The following is a 24,759-nucleotide window of genomic DNA, read 5'->3' as shown; positions in this document are numbered from 1 at the left end:
TGGAGGGACCCGTCTGGGCCTCATTGGTCCTCAGGTGCCATAGCAACAGCCAAGTGGCATTTAACCCTGAGACCCAAGTCTGCACGCAGCCAGGGTGTCTTGTGCAGGTGCCACAGAGGACGTATGACCAAAAACACGAAAGGGAACAAACCCATCCACAGTACTGACTAATAATGACTGTAGTGTCAGCTATTTGTATTTTGAAGGGAGCAGCTACAGCAGAAAGCAAGTATTATGCTACAGAGGGAGTCCAGAAGAGAAGCCGGCTGTCCTGAGGCACGGGTACATCTGTGCAGCCACTCACTTGAGTCTCCGGAGACTGGAATTGACCTTGAGAGCATTCGCCAGGGCTTTGGCTCCGGCCACCTCGATGGTGTTTCCTCTTAAGCTGTTGAGAAAGGCGGGAACCCTGAGGCGCAATCTCAGGCACAGTGGCAGCTGAGAGGGGAGCCCGGCACCCCTTCCGGTGAGCGTAGGCGCCTGGGTGGAGGCAGTGTGGACTCAGCAACTGTGGGGGTGTGGTTGCTCCTCCCTCGCTCCTGGGCACAGAACAGGGACTGGCTCTGGGGAGCAGGACGTGGGGAGGGGTGAGGCCGGCCCAAGCTGGGGGTCTGTGGGAGCCCTTGTCCTCCATTTTCATTCCAAAGAAATAGGGGCGGAGACCAGAGAGGCAGCCCTCCACCCGGAGGTGCACGTGCGCTTGGAACCCCAGCACTGCAGGAGCAGCGAGGACCAGGCAGGCCCGAGAGCCCCACAGAGCTCGGGCTGGAGCTCGAATCTTCTCACAAGCTGGGTCAGTGGCCACTGCCTCCTCCCCAGGGCCCCTAAACGGCCTGGGGACATGTTCAGTCTGGGCAAGGCCAAGGAGAAGAGGACCCACGAGTGACCCCCAGGAAAAGAGGGTGACGGGGCTGGAGAGGCTGGAGCTCCTTGATCTCTCTGAAGGCATTGAAGTGATCTGGGAGTTTCCATGTTCATGTCCTCCTTCCATATATGATCACTCTGAGTCAACAGCTTGACTTCATGAGCTGTAGCCAGAGACTGGAATACTTACTCTAGAATCTCCAAGGTTCTGTTCACAGCCAGGGCCTCCCCGAGTGCCTGGGCCCCCGGAGCACCAATGGAGGCCACCTGGAGACTGTAAGAGGAGATGCGGTCATTGCAGGTGGGCAGCCTCCAGCCCACACACCCACCGGCCCAGCTCCATCCGCGTTCACCCTTCATCTCCACCCCCTTGACCTAGGGCTGAAACCGGTGAAATAGCGCTGAAAGTTGTTGGCCTGCGGTGTGTCCAGAGAATGCTGCATCTCCTGCCCACACTGATGCCAGGCAGAGATCTGGACACAGGAAGTGCAGGTGTTCTGGAGAGTTTGGGGGACACCCCGGAACCCCTAGTTCTTACTTTTTAGATGCCTGATGTCCTAATCACTAATATTAAGAAAGTCAAACCCACCTGCCTTTCCTGGGAAAAACAGGGATGTTTAGTGTGGAAAGATGGCTAAGGGCCAGCTGTGCACGTCAGGACTTACTAGAGAGCAGTGAGGACTGTGTTCACTTTCAGCGCGCTGGCCACTGCAGAGGCACCTTCATCCCCAATGGCATTCTCCTGTAAACTGAACGCAGAGTCTGACCCAGGTGCACAGGACCCGAGCCAACGCTCTGGCAGGACGTGCTGAGCTTGGACCTTCTAGATTTAAATCAGGGCACACACCCCATAGTAGATGATCTCTGGGGATCATTGCACCTCCTGTGTGGCCACTGCCCCGTGGCCACCTAAGCCTGCACACTGGTCTGGAGTCTGCATGAGTCTAGACCATTAGGCAAAACAGAAACGGACACATGGAAATACTGTCCACAAGAAACTGGTGTGATTTCCAAAGCCATCCCCCAAATCAAAGCTCTCAGTCCTCAAGCCATTCTTGCTGGTCAGTGTTTGACAGCTTTTTTCTCCCCCCTTTTTCTTCCACATTGGAGGAAAGTGGAAGGCCCTGGAGCAATAAATGACTAAGAGTTTAGTTCCAGTGGACACTGGCACGTTTGAGGGAGCAGTTTGCATTGATAATTTTAGCAAATATTTAAGTGCCTTGGGGATCAGCAAACCCAATCCTGGCCTCTTGGAACTCAGGTGGGGGAACGTGTGAGATGAGAGACCAAGTGTGAAGTGCCCTCCCCAGTGTGGTCACAGAGGCTGCTCGGCAGAAATAGGTCTAGACCAAGCCCATGCGTGAGAGATGGGGGCGGGCCTGACACATCCAAGGAACCCAGAAGAATTGGGTCAAGTTGCTGGGGTGTGGAGTGAGGCCCCAGGGGTGCAGAGGAAGCAGAACTTCAGGGCTGTGGGAGCCACACTGAGGGCTGGACTTCACCCTGCAGGCACTGGGCAGCCAGCTAAACTTGTCCAGGATGGGGATAGATTGACGTTTGGGAATCTTTGGCCAGCAGTGTGAGAGGAGGGACTGGATGTGGAGGCTGCGGCAGTGAGGCTGGTGAGTGACGCTAGCCCCCTGGACAGTGGCCGTGCGGGTGGAGGAGGCTGGGTGGAATGTTGGGAGGAGAAGCGACAGGACTTGGAGATGAGCTGCGGTGGGAAGTGAGGAGGACGGCGATGTTTCTAGCTTGTACAGTGGTGGCCAGAACCCCTCACATGGTGAGGAACCAAGAAGCAGGCTTGTGGGGGAGGTAAACCGGGTCCACCCAGGGGGAAGTGGAGTGGGCAGTGGACATGGGGGTCTGAAGCTCAAGAGAGAGGTCTGAGCTGTAGATGTGGGCGCCTCCAGGACTTCGAAGGGAATTGGAGCCCTGGGTGAGGAGGAGCTTCTAGAAAGAGACATCATTCGGGAGAAGATGACCCAGGACAGGACCCTGAGGAATAGCATGTTCAGAGTCAAACGGAAGCACCTGCCAGACAGGGCGTATATCGGAAGCTGTGGGAGCATGAAAAGCAGGTGAAGCTCAAAGGGTAAACAGAGTGAGCACCTCACTCAACAGGTCTGCTCCCAGGCGTGCTCAAGAGAGAATTAAAAGCATGTATCCACACACAGGAACTTGTGCACGAACGTTCACAGCAGTGTTACTCATAATAGTCCAGAAGTGGAAACAGCCCAAATGTCCATCAGCGGGTGAGTGGATAAGCATCATGTCTGCCCACACAGTGGAGTGTTATTTACTCGGAAAAAGGAACGAAGCCCTGACACATGCTACAGTGTGGACGGACCTTGGCACCCTTACACTAAACGAAAGACGTGAGTCAGAAAGATCACATATTCTGTGACTTAAATTTTGTGAAATGTCCAGAATAAGCAAATCCATAGAGACTGTAGATTAGTGTTTGTCAGGACTAGGGGACTAGGGAGGAAGTGGGGAGTGAGTGCTGATAAGCATGAGGTTTTTCACGGGGTGACTGAAGGGTTCAAAAATTGATTTTAGTGATGGTTACCCAGCTCTGTAAATATACTAGAAACCAGTGACTTGTACACCTGAAAGAGTGGATTATATCTCAGCAAAGCTGTTATTTTGTTTAAAAAATATATATATATACACAACACCAAGTCAGATGGAAACATGCTCTCTGGCCCTGGAGCAGAGGAGGCTGCATGCTGAGGGCAGGAGAGCCTGTGGGCAGCAGGGTGGCTGAGTCTGCACCTCCCGCGCCCTCGGAGGCCCCACTTACTCGAGGCTGGTCAGGCTCGTGTTGAGCTGTAGTGCTTGTCCCAGGGCCTTGGCAGCGCCGGCCTGGATGAAGTTCCACTGCAGGCTGGGCAGACACACACACGTGACGACATGGCCCAGGGCAGAGCCAGGAGGTCCTGGGAGCTCCAGAAAAAAGGGGCTTCTCCCAGGAGAGTGACCAGAGTGGGTGGAATCCTTGGGGATGGGATCCTGGCCAGGGTGGGCAGAGCTCCTGCAGCCCTCCCCCAGGCTGGTCCCAGGGAGGGGCCCTTGCATGGAGTGTGTGACACAGCGCAGCGTGGGCGCCCACCTCCCACCACTGGCCTCTCCATGCATCAGCCCCAGGAAACAGAGCAGGGGGCTGGGCACAACCTGCTGAGGCCTTGCGGGGGGCGGGGACCCTGAGCCTCCTGTCTCCCCTGGTTGAGTGGGGCCCTGCAGCTCTGGGAGGACAGGGCCGGCTGGGGGCGCCGTGGACTCACTGAAGGGATGTGAGGGTGCGGTTTTCCCTCACTGCCTCTGCGACGGCCTGGGCGCCCTGGTCGTGGAGTAGGTTGGCTGTCAGGCTGGGCAGAGGGGAGCGGGCAAGTGAGCCGGAGCCAGCAGTGCAGCCCCCGTCCTTGCTCCCTGGGGATCCAGACCACTCCCCGATCCCCAGCTCCACCCCAGGGCTGCATCTTGTCCACTGGGATTTCTGGGCTCAGGCTCTCAGGGCACTTGAATGTGCTCCCGGGTGCCACGCCTGCCACGTGTCCTGGGGGTGGGCAGGGGGCAGGCTCTGCTTGGTGGGCCTCCATGTCTGGTCACCTGCCAGGAGGTGGCAGAGCTGCCTGGTGACTCACTCACTCCTGGCCCATGTGCTGTCCCCCCCACCCCCTTTCTCCTAAATTGTTGCGGGGGTGCGGGCTCAGGCAGGGTGACTGTCACCACTCACTCCATCCTTGTGTACTTTGAGGCATCAGAGGGGGATATGTGTCAGGGTCACCACCAGGCCTCCCGGCCACCCCCCCAACCCCAACCACATCCTTCTCCCAAGGGCCAGCCCGTCAGCTCCCAGCCTGGGGTGGGCAGGGACCCTGGTGGCATAAGAGAGCCTTAGGAAGCCCCGCCTGCCCCCTCACGTACTCCAGGCTCTTCAGGGTGCTGTTGGTGCGGAGAGCACGTGCCAGATCCTGGGCTCCCTCCGGGCTGATGGAATTTTCTCGAAGGCTGAGGAAAGAGAAGACTCTAAGCTGCTGATAGACAGGGGAGGCCTTTGGGGGGGGTGGCGCGGCGTCCAGGTGCTCAGGCTGTTTAGAAGCCTGGAACCCTAGGTGGGCCCCGGGTGGAGGTGGGAAGAGCCCACTCCAGGAAGCCCCCCTCACAAGGCTTGCCAGCCACGTGTTCCCCTGCCCAGGACTGTCCGCAGGAGGACAGACAGTCCAGGAGGAAGAGGATAAGACGCCAGGACCTCAGAGGTGTGAGGGGGAGGGGCAGGCCGGCGTGCTTGGTGGTTGCAGGCTTGCCCTCAGGAAGGGGGTGGCAGACCCGCCTGCAGAGGCTGCCCCCCTCCCCTGTCCCCGTGAGCTGGGGCGCAGGTGGCCAGGCTCCAGGGTCAAGCTGCCCAACCACGGCTCTTCCCCCTCCCAGGCCCTCGGGGTGGAGGTGGGAGTGGGGGTTTCTCAGCACCAGCCTTTCCCTCCACGTCCCAGAGTCCCTTCAGACCCCCAGCCAAGGAACGGAGGGAAGGGCGGGGCTTACTTGAGGCTGAGGAGCGTCTGGTTGGTGCAGAGGGCCCCCATCAGCGCTGCCACTCCCGGGTCGCTGATGGAGTTGCTTTGCAGGCTGCAGACAGAGGACAGGGTGCCCTGGGTGTGGCCGACTCAGGACCCGGGGGCGGGGGGGGGGGCAGTCCTTCCGGGGTCATGGGCCCTGAGTGCAGCAGGGGGCTGGGGCCCTGTGCCACCCCCGTGCCCTCCCCATTCCTCACCCCTCTCCCGTGCCCCGCAGTCCAGCCCCTGCCAGCTGAGGGCAGGTGGGCCAGCGCCACCAGTGCCAGAGTTTAGACGTCACCTTGGTTTGGGCAGCTCCGCATGGCTTCTCAGGGACATGTGTCTGCAGCCCCCGGAGAAAGCGGCACAGCCAGGTGTCCCCACTCCCCACCATGGCCCCTGGAGCCAGCCCCCTCCACAGCCACCTAGGCCAGCTCCTAAAGGGCACTCGGTGCTTGTCACTCTGAGAACTCCAGAACCAACACCAACCTACTGTCCAGGGAGAGGGAACTGGCCTGGTGGGCTGGAGGGAGAGACATTCGGAGCACAGAGTGCCCGGGGTCATGGGCTGGTGGGTTCTGACTGACAGCCCTTCACCAGGACCTGCCCCCCTGCTGGCCAGGGAACCCGGGTGGGGGGTCACCCTCTGCCCACATCCACCCCCTGGGGACTCACTCCAGGCTCTTCAGGCCCTGGTTCACCATCAGGGCCTCCGCCAGGGCCTTGGCACCTCCATCGCCAATGCTGTTACTGGAGAACCTGCAAGAGAAGGGACGTGGGTGGAGCGCCGGGCGGGGTGAAGCCAGGAGGGGTCAGAGTCCGGGAGCCCTCCAGGGAAGGGCTGTCTCTGGTCTCAAGGGGGCCCAGTACACAGTTTTTTCTGTCTGAGGCCGGCTGGCAGGCAGCTTTTGTAAGAGATCAAGGTAGCAGTGTCCTTCTCAACTCCTTGACGGGGGCAGGGCCAACCCTTCAGCGAGAGGCATTTGTGATCTTTCTGTGAATGTGGCTGGGATGTCAGTAAAGGTAAGCCTGAGACAGTTGGACCTCACTCCTTCCTGGGAATCTGGATCTCCATTCTCCTGGCTCAGGGTTTTGGAGTCCAAAACCAGCTCTCTAGTACCCATGCATTCAATCATTCATTCACTCATCCATCTGCTTACCCACTCATTCATCCATCCATCCATTTACTGACTCATCCACCCACCCATTCAGCCATCCATCCATCCATCCATCTACCCACCCCATGCTCACAAATATGTGTGATAAGCTGGGCATTGTGCCAGGCACGAAGGGTGCCAGTTTGGCCCTTCTGCGTTTCTCACATGAGCTCCTTCAGACTCCTGTTTTGCTTCAGGGCATCTGCCATCTGCTGGGTTCCCACTGGCCCGATGGAGTTCTTCTGCAGGCTGAAGGAGAAGGGTCCTTCGGTAAAGCTGGCCACAGGCAGTCCCAGACCAAGGACAGTCTGGTTCAAGTTTACCGCAGCATGGGGGAGGGGTCCTTGGATTGTTGCCAAAATGTTGCTAATTAGATTAATGGAGTTATGTGAAGAGTAAGAGGCTACCGGTGGGGGCTTCCCTGGTGGCCGAGTTGTAAAGAACCCTGCTGCCAATGCAGGGACGCGGGTGCGATCCCTGGATAGGGAAGATCCCCTGGAGAAGGGCATGACAACCCACTGCAGTATTCTTGCCTGGAGAATCCCATAGACAGAGGAGCCTGGCGGGCTACAGTCTATAGGTTCGCAAAAGAGTAACACACGACTTAGCAACTAAACAACAAAAAGAGGCAAGGGCAGCTGGGCCTTCCCTTGAGGGGTCAGAAAGCAGTGACCAGCAGACACTGTTAATATCCATCAACTTCCAAACTGGAGACTTTCTGAAGACTTCTACATACAAGTCCCACTGGCCCCTCACCTGACCAGCCTTCTCAACACTCAGCAGTCTGCCTCCATTCAGATCAACCGGCAGCCTTCCCCCCACCCTACAGTCCTCCTGAGGGCGGACCCTGGCTTAGGCTCCTCGTCTGCAGAAGCTACTTCCTCTTACACTAAATCTGGAGGAGGAAGACACTACAGGAGGACCCCTGTGTTCATCCTAGGACAGGCAGGCCAGGACCTCATCTGTATGAGGCTAACTACAATCCAAGCAAAATGGAACTTTCCTTGGTTCCAAAAGAGCAGGGGGAGGAAAAAACACTCCCCTCCCATAGAGTATTTCCTTGAGGAGACTAGGGATTATAAATCCTTTCCCTGTCCCTTTGAGAGTATGTAAATCTTTTTAAGAGCTATTAATAGAAGTTAGCCTCTTGCTAGACTTACAGCCTAGGAATGTCTTTGGTAAGGGCCTCCGCGCCATCTCTTTGAACCCTGCACATCTAGGAAGGCAACACCTCCTCCAGCTGTAAGTGCCTGCTTGTCATAAAGCCAGGAGTTTTCATTTTCCTCGGCATGAAGGCAGGAGGCAGGCATAGACAGCTCCCCGTCCCGGACGACAGGCAAATTTAGGATAAACTAAGTACGACACATGGTGCTTTTCCAGTTCTCTTGTTTGAGGACAAGCTGTGGTCTTTCTGGAAAACCCACATGTAAAGGGTTTTGTCTGCTCGGCTGCAGGAAAGGGTGAGATTCCTTTCTGTCTTTGCCATCCCACTGGCGGGTCACCTTGGATGCTCACTGCAGGCTAGCTGAGTGCTTACTCCAGTAACTAAGCTGTTTCGTACTTTTCTGCATTTGTGGAGAGGATTTCCCATCTTGGTGGGAGGCTCTGTTTGTAATTATTCCCCCAACACCTATTCTCCGGAAAAGCAGTGGACGTCAGGTTTTCCAGGGGCCGTGCAGATGGCTCAGAAAGCCTCCAGGCCTTGTCCCATCCACCCCTCTGTGCAGGAAACAGGCCCTTGGGGGAGGAGAAGAGAGGAGAGAAAACCGTTCTCTGCCAGCCAGCATGCCCACTCACTGCAGCACGGAGAGGGTCCGGTTGGTGGCCAATGCCTCAGCCATGGACCTGGCACCGTCGTCCCTGATCCTGTTGCTCTGGAGGCTGTGGAGGCAAGGAGAGGCATCACTGGTGGAGCCCAAGAGGGTGCCCGGCAGGCCCTCACCCCACACACCCAGGGAGTGGGGGAGCTGGCCCTTCCCACCGCTGCTCTGGCCTCAGGCTTTCCCTGGGTTCTCCAGGCACCTGCCTGCTGGCTGTGGACAAGGAGCCCCTGATCACTAGACCACAAGGTCATCGATAGTCTGAATTACAGCTGAAACATAGCAGCCAGGTGTTGGTGAGGACGTGGAAAACTTGGAGCTCTCATCCCAGTTGCTGGTAGGAACATTAGACGGTGTGGCCTCCGAGGAAAGCGGGCCGGGCCGTTTCCTCAAAAGGTTAAACACAGGGTCACCTGTGACCCAGCAGATCCCACTGCTATGTATCCACCTGGAAGACCTGAAAAAAAGGTCCTCAAGAGCTTGTACACAAATATGTACAGCACAATAGCCAATAGGTGGGGACAACCCGTGTCCAGCAACTGGCGAATGGATTAACAAATCGTGGTCCATGTAATAGAATATTATTCAGCCTTAAAATGGAATGAAATACACATGCTTCAACATAGATGAACCGTGAAAACATTCCACCGGGTGTAAGAAGATAGGCACAAAATTACTCTTTGATTCCGTTTACACAAAATCTTCAGACAGAAAGCAGATTGGTGGTTGCCAGGGGCTGAGGGGGGAGGGGGGCATGGGAAGTGACTGCTGATGGGTAGAGGGACTCCTTTTAGGGGGATGTAAATACTTAGGAACTAGATCGAGGTGTTGGTTGCATAACTGTGACTGTACTAAATGCCATTGAACTGTACACTCCAAAATGGTAAATTTTATGTGAATTTTGCCTCAGTAAAAAGAAGGAAATGAGCAAAACAAACCAACAGTACGCATCAACGCATTGTATCCATCAACTAAGGATGGATACAGCCACTGGCCCCTTAAAGGAGCCCAGCAAACCTCAGCAAACCATGGGGAGCATCTGAAAGATGGGATTTCAGTGTCTTGGAAGACACCTCAGGGGTCATCCTGATGTCATGGCCTTGGGGACCTCCCACTTATGGAGACAAGAACTTTTCCTCGTAGATTGTTTTGCCTGTCAGACCTCCTCGTACCTCTCTCCCTCTTCTGCTCCTTCCCCAGTTCAGACCCTGAACACAGGCGCAGTGAAGAGCTGGACTTAGGAACTCGCTCAGCACACAGGATGCCCTGGCATCCACTGGATGGGAGCCAGTATCTTGTGGCTGCTGTTGGGAATTACCTCCCGCTACACGGGTGGCACCTGAGGAGATGGTTTTCTGAGCCACCTCCTGGGGGCAGAGGCAGCAAGCAGGTGACATGTACCTCAGAGAGGCCAGGGTGCGGTTAATCTTCAGAGCATCTGCCAGCGCCTTGGCCCCCTGAGGTCCGATGGAGTTACTGCGGAGACTGGCAGAGGAAGAGAAAAGACCAGTTATCCAGTTACCGGGGAGGGAAGGCAGGACAGAAGTTACTCAGATCTTTAAATCTGTGCTCCTTGAAGAGAAGGTGCCAGGGTTTGTGGTGTTAGTTGCTCAGTCGTGTCTGACTGTTTTGTGACTCCATGGACTGCAGCCCACCAGGCTCCTCCGTCCATGGGATTCTCCAGGCAAGAATACTGGAATGGGTTGTCATTCCCTTCTCCAGGGGATCTTCCTTACCCAGGGATTGAACATGGGTCTCCTGCACTGCAGGTGGATTCTTTACTGTCTGAGCCACCAGGAAAGCCCTGTTTGGTGGAACTGGGGCAGAGATCTTTGTTTAGGCAACTGAGGAAGGCATTCCCTATGATGGCCCCACACGAAGCAGGGAAGAAAGCAGGGTCTGATGGACTAGTGGGCTTGGGCTGAGTGTGGAGAGGAGATGATAACACTAGGTTCAAGGCCAATATTCTGGTGCTTCTGTGAGCGAGCCCCAGCAGCTGAGGAGGAGCCAAGACTTGGCTGGCTCAGCTGTCATTCCAGCCCACCCTGGGGAGAGTGTTGCCTAGGGGGCTTCACACGACGGCTCACAGGCTCCCCCCATCCCAGTGGTGAGGGTCCTACTTACTCCAGAGTGGTCAGGCTTCTGTTGACAAGGAGGGATCTAGCCAGAGCTTTGGCCCCTTTGTTACTGATCTGATTCTCAGCCAAGCTGCCCGAAGAGAAGGAGAGGGTGCTTAATGAGGGTCTTTAACCTCATCACCTCTTCTGCAACTCCAGGCCTGTGATCCAAACCCGTCAGCCACCATAGCATCATCAGGGCCTGGACGCAGGGGGAGACCAGATGAGCCAGGCCCAGCAGATGGGCATGGTAGGGCCAGAGTGGGTGGACAGGCCCTCACATTAGCAGAGACCCCCATGTGTGCGTGCTCAGTCACTTCAGTCATGTCCGCCTCTTCGCAACCCTATGGACTGCAGCCCGCCAGGCTCCTCTGTCCATGGGATCCTCCAGGCAAGAATCCTGGAGTGGGCGGCCATGCCCTCCTCCTGGGGATCTTCCTGACCCAGGGATCGAACCTTTGTCTCATTTTGTGTCCTGCACCGGCAGGCAGGTTCTTTCCCACTAGTACCACCTGGGAAGCCCAGCAGAGGGCCCCAGGGAGAAGTCTGACCAGAATCGAGTGCAACAGCTTCTACACAAACAGTGCAGCAGAGAGGATGGGCAGTTACTGCAGACGACCACGTGGATTCCAGCCAGGGCTGTGCTGGAGAACCAACTCTCAGGAAAAAGCGAAATAACAAAAGCCCTGATTTGTTGCGTTGGCTAATTTCCATGGTGTAAATACTCCCACTGTGGCCAATTTCTAGCACTGTCAACATGTAAAAATTCCTGCTCATGACCTGGTGGCTGAACCTGTGGCTCCAGCACACCCGTGGCCCCTGTCCTTTCTCTAAAGCAAGAAAGCAAAATGGTTGAGCTATGAAGCTGACTTTAATAAAATGTACATCTCTATCTACCTTGAAAGGGTATACCCTGAACACACTGAAGAGTGGTCCAGGGGACCCCTGAACCCCTACTGTTTACCCTCTTCAGGCACAAAGGTCACACAGAGGTCCAAGGTCACACAGAGCTCACCACTCTGACCACTATCCTCAATGACTTACTTTGGGTCTGGACTCAGTCTATATTTTTGTCTTTTCAGAAAAAGATGGTTTCAAAAGCTGGAAGCTTATGTGAGGCTTATGAAAATTTACACTCTGAGTCTTATTTTCTCTAAATTCACTTCCCTAGTTCTCCCAAAGCCAGCTGCTGGTCATCACATTGATTCAAATCAGGTGTTATTTGGACTTGGCTATGTTATTTATAGGAGAGATTTCATGAGCATATAGATCTGCTCTGCAGTTAGTATATAAACTGTCATTAATTAGAATAGTAAAGATGCGATATTTAAAATTGTTTTAATTAATATGAATTTTTAAATTTAAACGTTTGGATTTTTTTTTTAAAGATGTAATTCTGAATACCATCTGAGGGCAAACTCTGAGAGGGATGTAGAGTGAATCGGGCCTGGCAGTACATCCACGCATACAGTATTGAGAAAACGTATCTACGGTAGCATCTGACTCTTGCCATATCCTTTCTCTCTTCTTACAAGTGAGGTACCTGGGCCTCTGGAACTTTCTGGAATGGGTGGAAACAAGCAGTCTGCACCTTGAGCCACACGCCCTGAAGATACCTCTCTTGGAAAGCATCGCAGGCCACTTGAGCAGAGAGGAGGATGTGAAAAGAGCCCCGGACCCTGAGAGACAGGCGAGCACCCTGTGTGGGGTCTCCTGGGTCTGTGTTACCTGATCCTCTGAATGTGACAGTCTTTCCCACTCAGCACGCTGCCCAGCAGCTCCATCACGGGGTCCTGGAACTGGTTGGTGTCCAGCCTGGTCAGGAGGAACAGCGGTAGTGAGTGGTCCTACTGCTGCCCGTGGGCAGGTGGGATGAGGTCCCTGGCACTGGAGTGGCCACTAAGCTCAGACACCTAGGCTGAGACCCTCTGCCGCCCCCTCCTCTCCATCCCAGCGAAGCCCCTGCTGAGCGACTCAGAGATCTGTGCCAGGACACCTGCGTGCTCAGAATTCTCCCACCAGGCGACTTGGGAGGTTCAGTGGCATAAACCATGGGCTTCTGACCCTCGGGGCTGTCTTCCCTGCAGCCCCCACAGTGTGTGTGTCAGTCGGACACCAGCTGCCCTCCTTTAAGGATTGTAGAATGGCCCTGGTCCTCCAGCCTTCCCCTCCCTGCCACCAAAGTCCAGAGAGTGGGCAGAGGATGACAGGCTGAGGGTGGAGTGAATGGGCGTGGCCTCTGTCAGCACTGGGGTGCTATACGGGGTGTTGTGGGTCGAGTGGTTTACCCCTGTAAGATATACTGGTGTTTACAACCCCCCACCCCCATGCCTCAGGAATGCAACCTTCTTTGGAAATAGAGTTGTTGCAGATAACGAGCGAGGATGAGGTCATAGTGGAGTGAGGTGGTCTGTAACCCAGCGTGGGGACCAGTGTCCCCAGGAGAGAGAGAGATCGATGAGAAGACAGACACGGAGGAGACAGCCGTGTGACCTCAGAGGCAGAGCCTGGGTCTGCAAGCCAAGGACTGCCGGCAGACACCGCAGGCTGGGAAGGCCAGGAATGACCCAAGGACCGTCCCTACAGGTTTCCCAGGGAGCACGGCCCTGCTGATGACGTCCTCTTAGACTCCAGTCTCCACAACCGGGAGAGAAGAGGTTTCTGTCGTTTGAAGCCGCCTGGGTTGTGGTCCTTGGTGACAGCAGCCCCAGGACGGGACACAGAGGGGCATGGGGGCGGGAGGAGCCCGCCCGGTCCTCACTGTACCCTCCTCCTGCACACCCTGCCCCTGCCCCTAGCGCCCACCTCAAGCTCCGGCAGTAGAGCAGCTGGGGCAGCAGGCTCTGGAGGACGCCGGGGCTGAGGCACAGGGGCAGGGGCGCCTCCCAGGCGCAGACGTCGGACACCTGCAGGAGGTAGGCCAGGGCGGCGCGGTGTGGGGGGCTGGTCAGCCTGGCCAGGCCCCCGCTGGCCACGGCCTCCTCCACGCTGCGGGCCAGCTCGGTGTGCTGCAGCTCGCGCAGGCAGTGAAGGACATTGATGGCCCGGGCGCAGACTGCCACGTCGGGGCGCAGACAGCCCTGCAGGAGCTCGGCCACCTGGGCCTGGTAGCCCTGGTGCTCGCCCTGGGTCAGCAGGGAGCCGGCCAGCAGTGCGTTGACCCTCGGGGACAAGAGGCCTGAGAGGAATCGCAGGAAGACGTCGAGCCGCCCGTCCTCAGCCTGCATGGCCCGCTGGGCCGCACTCCGGAAGTGTGTGAGGAAGCCCAGCCGGGGCCAGGACACGCCACCCTCGGTGAAAAGGTCGAAGATGGCCCTCTTGGAGGCGCTGCAGTAGTACGCGGCCGCCAGGAACTCCTGCACGGACAGGTGAGTGAAGCAGTAGGCGGCCGCGGAGGCCAGCGTCTCCTCCCGCTGCAGGAAGCGGCCGCACAGGGCCGTCTGTAGCAGCACGAGGTCCACGCCCAGCACCTTCAGGTCGGGCTCGTAGAACACGTACTTCTTCCTGACCAGCCCGTGGAAGGCCAGCCGGCCCAGCGTGCCCACCAGCTTGCGGCAGCTGTGGGCCAGCTGCTCGATGCGGGGGCTCGCCTTGGCCTTCTCCTGCCCCTCTCCGCCAAGGGCCATCCTGAAGTACCACGAGTAGAGCTCACACAAGGTCCTCGGGGGCCACAGCTCGGCGTCCGGGGGCCCTGGCCTCTTGCGGTGCAGGTGGCCCAGCGCTGCCCCCACCAGCCGGCAGAAGGCCGGGACGGTGCACATGAGATACAGGGTCCGGTCAGCCTGCACCTGGCTCAGGACCCAGCCCATGAGGACAGGGTCCTCGGGGAACATCTGCTCCAGACAGGTCTTGATCTCCTCCTCGCTGAAGCCCCGGATCTCGGTCATCCGGTCCACCAGGCCCCCCGGAATCTGGCCAGCAGCTCCGGGACGGGAGGTGATCCAGACAGACACTTCCGGGAAGAGGTTGCCCCGGATAATGTTGGTGATCAGGTGGTCCACCTGGATCTCCTTCTTGGGGTCCATGCAGGCCACAGTGTTGGAGAAGTCCAGGGGCGTCTTACACTCGTCTAGGCCATCCAGGACCAGGAGGGCTTTGCTCAGCACTGCTGACGCCAGGCCCGCCTCCCCAGCGTGCGGGAAGACGGAGCGGAGGAGTCTGTCTGCAGACAGCTTCTCATGGGTGTTGAGATCCCGGAAGGTCAGGGGCAGTACCAGAGAGAAGTCCTTGCCCACCTGCCCTCGGGCCCAGAGGTGGACGAAGTTCCTCACAAGGGTGGTCTTGCCCACTCCGGCCACCCCGATGGTGATGGAGATGCGGGGGGGGATGGACACACGCGACAGGGGCAGGAAGAGCCTGTCCAGGGCGATGGTCTTGGCTGAGCACCAGCGCCCGCGCGTAGCCTCCACCTGCGTGAAGTCGTGCTCCCTCAGCTGCAGGTCCGTCAGGCCCTCCACCATCAGGAGGCTGGTCAGCCTTGGGGAGGGGCTGCCCAGCTCGGGGCCGCCCCCAGTCCTGTTCAGCAGGGCCTCCCGGTGTTTCTGTATCTTCAAGTCTGCAGGACAGAGGCCATGGGGGAGGGTGGGAGAGGGGAGGGGGGAGGGGGAGGGGGAAAAGGCCTGGGGATGCCCATCCATGGGCCTACCATTGCCACGGGGCTTCAGCGGGCATTCTGGCGTCCTGTTGGGGGGCTGCGGGGCCTGGGAGCCCTGACCGCCTTTCCCGGCCAGCAGGTCCACCAGGGCTTTCACCTGCTCGGCTGGGGAGCTGGCGGTGTGGCCCTGGCCAGTCTCCCCACCCGGGCGCAATTCCTGCTTCCTCATGGAGTCGAGGACTGCGGCCAGGGGCTGTGGAGAGAGGCCTGGGCCTGCTGCCTCTGTCGTCCCGCCCAGTGGCCTGGGACAGGTGACCGAGCCTCAGGGCCCAGGTGGGATGAAGGCCCACTCTCTCCCTCCCCGGATGGCGGGCGGCTGGCCCTTGGTCTGGCCTCCAGGACGGGTTTGGGGGGGGCGTGGTTTGTTCCTGGGTGGCCACAGTGGGCCCTGCTGCCAGGAGCATCGCCAGGGGCAGGGAGCCCCGGGCTGGAATCTGAGCTTTGCCACTTACCGTCTGTGCGACACTGGACGGGCCGCCTGAGCTCGCTGTGCCGTGGTGTCCTCATTTGTAACCTGGAAACGGGGCTAATTAGGAACAGGTCCACCGGCGAGAGGGGAAGGGTGGAAGAGGCCCACGGAGAGAGGCTGCGTGCAGTACAGTTCCAGCCCCATGGCCTTCTGGAAACGGCAGAGCCACGGAGATAGTGAGCGGACAGTGGCCGGCAGGGCTCTGGGGAGGATGAACTGGTGGAGCGCAGAGGATTGCCGAGGCACGGAAGCGACTCTGTGATACTGCAACGGTGTGTATGTCTGTCCAAAGCCATAGAAGGAACAGCACCAGGGCTGATGCTGATGCCGGTTCTGGACTCTGGGTGACCGTGACGTGTCGGTGTAGGTGACCGATTGTAACCAACATGCCCCTCTGGCGGGGCAGGGTGCGTGTAGGCGGGGAGGGGGAAATCTCGGTCTTTCCCACTCCATTCTTTTATGAACCAAAAACTGCTCTAAAAACTAAAGTCTGCTAATTTAAAAAGAAAAGAAGAAAGGAGGAGACGAAAGGGAGGGGAGAACTGGTTCTCAGAGCAGCCACTCAGCTCCTTTCGTGTCCTGTGTCTCCGGGAAGCACAGGCTCCTCCTGAACCGCAGGCAGCGTGTTTTCTGCCGGGGACAGTGATGCGGGCACTGAGAGGCAAAGCCCTGCCCACCCACGTTCCCTTTCCTCCCTGGGGACTGGAGTGGGTCCCACGGCTAAAGCTGGCCGCCCCCTCGTGTCCCTCCCTCAACCAAGGTGGGCACTGGAGGACCCCCTCCTCACCTGCAGCGGGCAGGGTGTCCAGCCCTCGGCAGCCCCTCCAGCAGGGCCCCAGGCACTCAGCGGGCAGGGGTCAGCCATCCTTTGTCCATGGGTCTAGGAGAGAAAAAAGGACGTGAGGCTGGGCAGAGGCTACACCTGCTGCCTTGGGTGGCAGAGGCAGTGGTTGACCCACACCCTCCAGCCCTGGAGCTCTCTGGGTCCTGATAGGGTTCATTTAAGAGAGATCCACTGGCTATAGCCCCCAGGATCCAACACACTCCTCTACTTTGGATTTGATTGGGCTTCCTGGGCATTTTAACTTGGGATGGATCTTTCTACCTGGAAAATACTAAAAGAAGTTTGTGTGTGTTCAGTCACATCCAACTCTTTGTGACCCATCGGACTGGAGCCTGCCAGGCTCCTCGGTCCATGGGATTCTCCAGGCAAGAATACTGGAGTGGGTTGCCACTTCCTCCTCCGGGGGATCTTCCCAGCCCACAGATCAAATCCAAGTCTCCTGCATTGGCAGGTGGATTCTCTACCACTGAGCCACTTGGGAAGCGCAAAAGAATCTTGGCAATAAGTAAAACAGTATTTTCCAAGCATTCAGTTCATGGTGACACTGAAGAGTTAGTGCAGCCAACTTGAGGTAGATAGTGTCCAACTGGGCTGAACTACTTTGGGACTTCAGAAATAGGCCAGGGCAAGGCAATGGCACCCCACTCCAGTACTCTTGCCTGGAAAATCCCATGGACAGAGGAGCCTGGTAGGCTGCAGTCCATGGGGTTGCTAAGAGTTGGACACGACTGAGCGACTTCACTTTCACTTTTCACTTTCATGCATTGGAGAAGGAAATGGCAACCCACTCCAGTGTTCTTGCCTGGAGAATCCCAGGGACAGAGGAGCCTGGTGGGCTGCCGTCTATGGGGTCACACAGAGTTGGACACGACTGAAGCGACTTAGCAGCAAGGCCACACTCCCTCTACTTCTCCAGGTCCCTTCTGGCTCTTTTATTTCATTTTTCTAAATGTTAATACCAAGGGGAAAAGAAACTGGCTAGGATACTGGTTTAAGCTGTATTAACGTGCATGGATTAATGGAGCTATTATTGAGGTTTTCCTTTAGATCCTTTGCTAAACTATAGTTTTTCTTATCTAGATCTTGCCAGTTTCTTCTTTGTGTCTAAGTATTTTTAAATAATTCTTGTTGTTGTTATGAATTTTGTTGGTGTCAAAGAAGACAATTACTTGTTGTGTATTTTAATCTCATTATCCCATCCAGGTGTTAAGTATTCCCAGGAGTTTTCATCATTTCTCAGTTAACTCTCTTTAGGCTTTTGAGGGGCTTCCCTGGTGGCTCAGGGGTAAAGAATCCGCCTGCCAATGCAGGAAACATGGGTTCCATCCGTGACCTGGGAGGATCCCACATGCCGAGGAGCCACTAAGCCCGTGTGCCCATAGCTGTTGAGCTGTGCTCCAGAGCCTCTCAGACTTTGCCTCCTGACCCTTTTGTGAGTTACAACTACTGGACGCTTGTGCTGGAACTACTAAAGCCTGTGAGCCCTAAGAGCCCTTGCTCTGCAACAAGAGAAGCCACCGCAGTGAGAAGCCACAACTGGAGAGCCGCCTTTCTCGCTGCAGCTGGAGAAAAGCCCAGGCAGCAACAAAGACCCAGCACAGCCAAAAATAATGAATTATAAACCAGAAAAAAAAAAAAAAACCCTCTCTTCAGGCTTTTGAATGACTGCAATACAATAATTTCATCTCTTCTCTAAAAACCTAACTGTGATTTTGAACACTTTCTTTGCATGGCCACACCTCACTGTTGCTGCCAGCAGTGTTGAAGGACAGCATCCTTGTCCGAATCCTGACTCTCCCAGGAGGAGTTCTAGCCCAAACTGTTAGACCTGATGTTTTTGACTGGTTTCTTTTATTTCTTTTTAACTAAAAGTTTTTATTTATTTTTAAACTTCTTGGCCACACCGAGTCGCGTGCGCGATCTTAGTGCCCCGACTAGTGATGGAACCCGTGCAGTGGAATCTTAACTGCTGGACTGCCAAGGAAGTCCCTATGACCAGTTTCTAATTAGTTCTCCTCTTGGGAAAAGATTCCTTCAATTCCTCATTTCTTCTTGCCATTCAGGTTAACACTGTATAATACTTGTTGAAGGTTTACTGTGTTCCTGACCTTCTGTTAAGCACTGGACTCACATCATTTCCTTATGTTCTGTAACAATTCTCATTACCATTGTTTCTCCCATTTTATAGAGGAGAACATAGAGGTTCAGAGAGGTTCAATGATTTTGCCCAGAGATGCATGACCAGGAAGCAGTTGAATTGGACTAAAAAGCATGTTTTTACTGACAATAAGATTTGTGCTGTATAATCTACCTGCCTCGTAAGGTATGTTTCCACATTTTATAAAACTTTTAGGCTTGTCTGCTAAATGAGCAAATGACTTTTTAGCGGCATTGATCTAATTGCACGATTTATTATCCTTCCTGGAGAAGGCAATGGCACCCCACTCCAGTACTCTTGCCTGGAAAATCCCATGGATGGAGGAGCCTGGTAGGCTGCAGCCCATGGGGTCGCTAAGAGTCGGACATGACTGAGCGACTTCACTTTCACTTTTCACTTTCATGCATTGGAGAAGGAAATGGCAACCTACTCCAGTGTTCTTGCCTGGAGAATCCCATGGACAGAGGAGCCTGGTGGGCTGCCGTCTATGGGGTCACACAGAGTTGGACATGACTGAAGCAACTTAGCAGCAGCAGCAGCAGCATTATCCTTCCAGTCATTCATCCAGCCACCAGATGTTCACTGGGGGCCTGATGTGTGCTGAAGGCACTGTCGATGTAACGGTGAACAATTGGACCAAGTCCTTACCTTTTGAGTGTGGTGGGGGTGGAGGATAATGGCACAAGAAGAAAATGGCAGTTAGTGCCTGAATAAAATAAACCGTGCGCATGATGGAGAGGGTCAGGGTCCCGGGGGAGGGCAGAGGGGATCCCGGTGGCCAGGGAATGCCTCTGTGAAAGAGCTACACGTGAGCAGAGATCTGAAAGTTGGGAGAGAGTCATGCAGAGAACCAGGAGACTAGCAGGCAGGACAAGACCTGAGTGGACTTCCCTGCCGGTTGCCAGAGCACAGTCGGCGAGCGAGTGGGCTCACCATGGGGTTAGGAGGCAAGGTCAGAGGGGCTCGAGCCCTGGTCCTCAGGAGTGTGGACGTATCTCAGTGTGTGTGAAGTCACGGGAGGGAGTGCCGTGACTTATCTTGCCTTTAAACTGTGAGCTGCACTTGTGGATTTCCTAACTTCAAACCAAACTTGCAGTCTTTTTTTTTTTTTTGGTCGCTTCGGGTCTTTGTTGTGGCAAGAACTTGCATTCTTTTTTTATTTAGATTTCCATGATTTTTTTTTCCAGACTGTAATCTTTTCATTTTATATCGGGGTATAGCCGATTAACAATGTTGTGGAAGTTTCACCTGAAAAGCAAAGGGACTCAGCCGTCCATATACATGTATCCATTCTCCCCCAAACCCCGCTCCCATCCAGGCTGGCACATAACACTGAGCAGAGTTCCCTGTGCTGTATAGTAGGTCCTTGTTGGTTATCCATTGTGAATATGGTGGTGCGTACATGTCCATCTCAAACTCCTTAACTATCCCTTCCCACTTTCTCTCCGACAGAACTTGCATTCTTGAATATAATCTTTCATTATTATTAAGCTATGTATATAGCAGGGTGGGATAGCACAAAAATAGAATCGTAAGTCAATAAAACATAACATAGGGTCCAGGAACAAGTATATATTTATATTATTTACATAGGAAGGGATTTGGTAATGTGACAGAAATAACATTTAAAGTCAATGAATTTGGCCAGCCCATGAAAAATCATTTTTTGAATCATACGTCACATGAAACACAAAATTTCTCCTTAAGGTTTGAAGGACAGTTTTGCTGGTTTTAGGACTCTTGGTTGATAGTTCCTCTCTTGGAGCACTTTGAACATGTCAGCTTACTCTTTTCTGGTCTCCAAAGTTTCTGGTGAGAAGTCTGCTGATAATCTTATTGAGGATCCCTTGTATGTGATGATTTGCTTCTCTCTTGCTGATTTCAAGATTCTTTTTGTTTTTTGAAAGTTTGATTATTATGTGTCTTGATGTGGGTCTCTGAATTAATCTGACTTGGAGTTTGTTGAACTTCCTGTATGTTTTACAGTGTATTTCTATGTGGGAAAAAAATCAGTGTGCAAAGGAGAATTATGATAAGATACTTAAAAAAAAATAAGATATCATTTTTGTCTGGCTAGAGGATAGCTGGAAATATATGACAGAGGGATTAAGGAAGTGCTTCTTATTTTGTGAATTTCAACTGCTTGCTTCTGCTGCTGCTGCTGCTAAGTCGCTTCAGTCGTGTCCCGACTCTGTGCGACCCCAGAGATGGCAGCCCATCAGACTTCCCCGCCCCTGGGATTCTCCAGGCAAGAACACTGGAGTGGGTTGCCATTTCCTTCTCCAATGCATAAAAGTGAAAGATTTTGCTAACTGATATGTACTGCTCTCCCCTCATTTAAAAATATCACTTATATAATTATAAAAGGCAAACACTAAAATCACATAAGTAACATAAAAGTAAGTAAAATATAAACCTGACTTCCACTCCTCAGGGGTAACCTATCCTAGTTGATGGTTGCTTTTTTTTTTTTAATAAAGTAGGTGCTAGTGCAATAGGGCAAATGAAAGAAAGAAAAGACATCAAGATTAGAAAAGGAAAAGATAAATGTATGTGATCACTATTCATAGTTGACATGATTATATATATTGAAAATCCAAAGGAATCTACAATAGAATTGTTAGAACAAATATATGAACTTCAGGTTTCGGGACACAAGATCAATACATGAAAGGGATCAGTTATATTTCTACTTACTAAGTAACACTCAAATCAAAAGTAAAAATTCGAAATGCCATAAAAATATCCAATATATAAGAATAAATCTAGCAAAAAATTTTCATGACCTCTACACTGAAAACTATAAAACAAGTAAGAAGACCTAAAATTAGGGATTTGCTATGTTCACAGATTGAAAGACTTAATATTATTAAGATGTCTGTCTTTCCCAAATAGATTAATAGATTGACATCTCCATCAGAATCCCAGCAGGTTTTTTGGAGAGGGGGAAGAGAGGCAAACTGATTGTAAAACATAAACAGAAAACCTTGAAATAGACAAAATCATTTCGAAGAAGAACAAAGCCTGAGGACTCACAGTACACAGTATCAAGACTTCATGTAGGGACTTCCCTGGTGATCCAGTAGCTAAGAATCCACCTGCCAATGCAGGGGAAATGGGTTCCATCTCTGGTCTGGTAAGATCCCACATACCACTGGGAGATAAACCCATGTACCACAAGTACTGAGCCCTCAAGCCAGGAGAAGCCAGCAGTGAGAAGCCCAGCCACCGCAACTGGAGAGTAGCCCCCATTCGTTGCAACTAGAGAAAGCCTGCGCACAGCAACAAAGACCCAGTACAGTCAAATAATTTTTTAAGAAACTTCTCTTAAAAAAAAAAGCACAAAACCTAGTGTAGAGCTATGGATATTGGTACAAGGGCAGACAAATAGACCGTGCAGTAGAATAGAGGGTCTAGAAACCGACCCACATATATACGATCGCTTGGTCATATATGATCACTGGGTTTATAACGGGGCTCCACTGCCGTTCAGTGGGGAAAGGGTGGTCTTTGCATTAAACTGTGTTGGCTAATGGGATGTTCATGTGGGAAAAAGGAACCATGACCCCTACCTCACACCATACACAAAACATTAATTTAAGCTGGATCAGAGATCTAAGTGTGAATGCTGACATAGTCAAGCCTTAGAAAAAACACGGGAGAACATCTTTATGAACTTGGCCTAGGTAAAGATTAAACAGATCATAAGATGCACTAAGCATGAAAGAAAAGAGCAGTGTTTTGGGATTCAGGAATCTCTGAATGAAATAAAATCAGGAATATCTGTTTGTTAGAAGACATAATTAAAAGGGTGAGAAAGCAAACCTCTGACTTGGACACGACATCCCAAACACATTAATTAATCAGTAAGAAACAAAAATCCAACGATAAAATGAGCCGAAAACTTGAAGAATGTCACAGAAGAGAATATCAAAAGTCATTAGAGAAATGCAACTTAAGATCACTCTGGAAAAATATTTGTTAGTAATAAGGTTAAATAAGCATATTTCTGTGACCCAGTAATTTCCCCCTGAGGTATAAACCCAAGAGAAATGAGTGCTTATGTCCACCAAACCACAGATCAGAACATTTATAGCAGCTTTGTCCATAAAGTCCCCCAAAAATGGAAACAACCAATGTCCACCAACAAAAGGATGAGGTTTTTTTTGAACGTTCATATAATGAAATCCTACATAATAAAGAAGAAGAATAAGCTACTGATATCCTCAACAACATGGCTGACTCTCACAGACATTGTGAGAGAAAGAAATCTGATGCAAAAGAGACACCCTCTGTGATTCCATTTGCAGGGGGTTTAAAATCAGGCCAGACTGATCTGAAAAGATAGAAGTGAACATGTGGTCACCCTTGGAGGCGGTTCTGACTGGACAGGGGTGTGAGAGAGCCGTCAAAGTTGCTGGACACCTCTACCTATTAATTTGGGCAGAGTACACACAGGTGTACACATATGTAAAACTCCACTGAGCTCACTTTGTGCGTGCATGCTTAAGTTGCGTCAGTCGTGAACTCTGTGTGACCTTATGGGCTGTAGCCTGCAAGGCCCCGCTGTCCGTGGGATTCTCCAGGCAAGAATACTGGAGTGGGTTGCCATGCCCTCCTGCAGGGGTTCTTCCCCGACGCAGGGATCGAGCCAGTGTCTTTTATATCTCCTGCATCGGCAGGTGGGTTCTTTACCACTAGCGCCAGGTGGGAAGCCCCAAGCGCACTTTACTGGCTAAGTTATACCTCAATTTAGAGACGGCTATGCTAGCAGCTGTCTAAAAGTTCAAATGTACGCAAACCAAAACAAAGAATTGCTCCTGCCGCCTCTTCTTACACGAGCTGGGACACCCAGGCCTGCGTCCTGCTCTCGGTGTGATGTCAGGGTGTGGCCCAGGTTGGACACAGCCCCCTGCACTGGATGTCCAGGTGCGCTCACCGGGTAACTGACGGCCTTGGGGGGGACTGGGTGGTGGCCAGGAGCACGCAGGACCATGTGGAAGAAGGGCCAGGCTTACTGCCTCTAGAACATTGTCTGGAGCACTGTATATTTTTTTAATTTAAAATTTTTATTGTGGTAAAGTGTACCCTGGTGGCTCAGTGGTAAGGAATCTGTTTGCAATGCAGGAGACCGTCTGCAGTGCATGAGACCCTGGTTCGATTCCTGCGTCAGGAAGATGCCCTGGAGAAGGAAATGGCAACCCACCCGATATCCTTTCCTGGGAAATCCCATGTACAGAGAAGCCTGGGGTCCCAAAGAGTCAGACATGACTTAATGACTAAACCACCACCACCAAAATGTATATAACATAAAATTTACTATTTTAACCATTTTTAAGCATTCTATTCAGTGGCATTGGGTACATTTACAGTGTTGTGAAACATCACTATCATCCACCTCTAGAACTTTTTCATCTTCCCAATGGAGACTCTGGCTCCCATCCCTCTTTCCCCAGTCCCTGGTCACCACCAGGCTACCTTCTGTTCCTGTATATCTGATGACTCTGGGTTCCTCAAGTAAGTGGGATCACGCAGTATATTTGGCCCCTTTCACTGAGCATAATGTTTTCCAGGCTCATCCATGTTGTAATGTGTGTTAGAATGTCTTTCCTTTTTAAGGCTATATCATATTCCATTTTATGGATGGACCACATTTGGTTCAGGCCTCCACCCATAGGCAGACACTGGTTGTTTCCAGTTTTTGGCTCTTGTGAGCGATGCTGCTGTGAACAAGGGAGGGCAGATTAGCAGTTCAAGGTCCTGCTTTCAGCTCTTCTGTGTGTCCACCCAGAAGTGGGGTGGCTGGATTACATGGCCATTCTCTGCAGCACTGTTTTAGAAAAGCCACTGCTTAGTCCGGCCACACAGAGACTTCACTGGTTTAGTGTAGGGCCCCTACGTGGACGTGTGGTAAAGCTGCTTGGATGATTTTAATGAGCAGCCAGAATGGAGAACCCCTGGGCCAGAGAGTGGTTAGGCAAGTGACGAAGAAGGCAGCAGGCAGGAGTGAGCGGGGAGGAAGAGGCCAGCCGCGTGTGCCTGGGAAAGTGGGGAGGTGAGCTCCCCAACTCTGGGTCCCATTAGCCACCGGCACCAGAGCAGATACTCCCTCATCAGACA

General features: G+C 53.2%; 1 protein-coding gene across 5 annotated transcripts in view; it reads right to left on the bottom strand.

Annotated features, from left to right (window-relative positions):
• NLRC3 (NLR family CARD domain containing 3) overlaps nucleotides 1–24,759 on the bottom strand; it is a 30,497-nt gene that overhangs the window by 4,209 nt on the left and 1,529 nt on the right. Inside the window, exons 1-18 of one of the 5 annotated variants that reach the window (XM_086376061.1) lie at nucleotides 16,425–16,500; nucleotides 15,621–15,682; nucleotides 15,160–15,361; nucleotides 13,320–15,069; nucleotides 12,243–12,329; nucleotides 10,522–10,605; nucleotides 10,134–10,214; nucleotides 9,799–9,882; nucleotides 8,375–8,458; nucleotides 6,743–6,826; nucleotides 6,096–6,179; nucleotides 5,410–5,493; nucleotides 4,795–4,878; nucleotides 4,152–4,235; nucleotides 3,671–3,754; nucleotides 1,530–1,613; nucleotides 1,055–1,138; nucleotides 305–388 (exon numbers count right to left, since the gene is read on the bottom strand). In XM_086376061.1, coding sequence (XP_086232187.1) covers nucleotides 305–388; nucleotides 1,055–1,138; nucleotides 1,530–1,613; nucleotides 3,671–3,754; nucleotides 4,152–4,235; nucleotides 4,795–4,878; nucleotides 5,410–5,493; nucleotides 6,096–6,179; nucleotides 6,743–6,826; nucleotides 8,375–8,458; nucleotides 9,799–9,882; nucleotides 10,134–10,214; nucleotides 10,522–10,605; nucleotides 12,243–12,329; nucleotides 13,320–15,069; nucleotides 15,160–15,337 — 3,104 coding nt within the window. In that variant the 5' untranslated portion in view covers nucleotides 15,338–15,361; nucleotides 15,621–15,682; nucleotides 16,425–16,500. Of the gene's footprint in view, nucleotides 1–304; nucleotides 389–1,054; nucleotides 1,139–1,529; nucleotides 1,614–3,670; nucleotides 3,755–4,151; nucleotides 4,236–4,794; nucleotides 4,879–5,409; nucleotides 5,494–6,095; nucleotides 6,180–6,742; nucleotides 6,827–8,374; nucleotides 8,459–9,798; nucleotides 9,883–10,133; nucleotides 10,215–10,521; nucleotides 10,606–12,242; nucleotides 12,330–13,319; nucleotides 15,070–15,159; nucleotides 15,377–15,620; nucleotides 15,683–16,424; nucleotides 16,518–24,759 lie in introns of those variants that run through there. The other 4 variants (XM_086376057.1, XM_086376058.1, XM_086376059.1 and 1 more) reach the window with 4 other exon arrangements.

Source organism: Bos grunniens, chromosome 25, assembly GCF_055505025.1.
Source record: "Bos grunniens cultivar Pamir isolate PY7600 chromosome 25, Bosgru_T2T1.0, whole genome shotgun sequence".
Lineage (NCBI taxonomy): Eukaryota > Metazoa > Chordata > Mammalia > Artiodactyla > Bovidae > Bos > Bos grunniens.
Note: the sequence above shows the minus strand (reverse complement) of the source record. Positions and strands in the feature narration are given on the sequence as shown.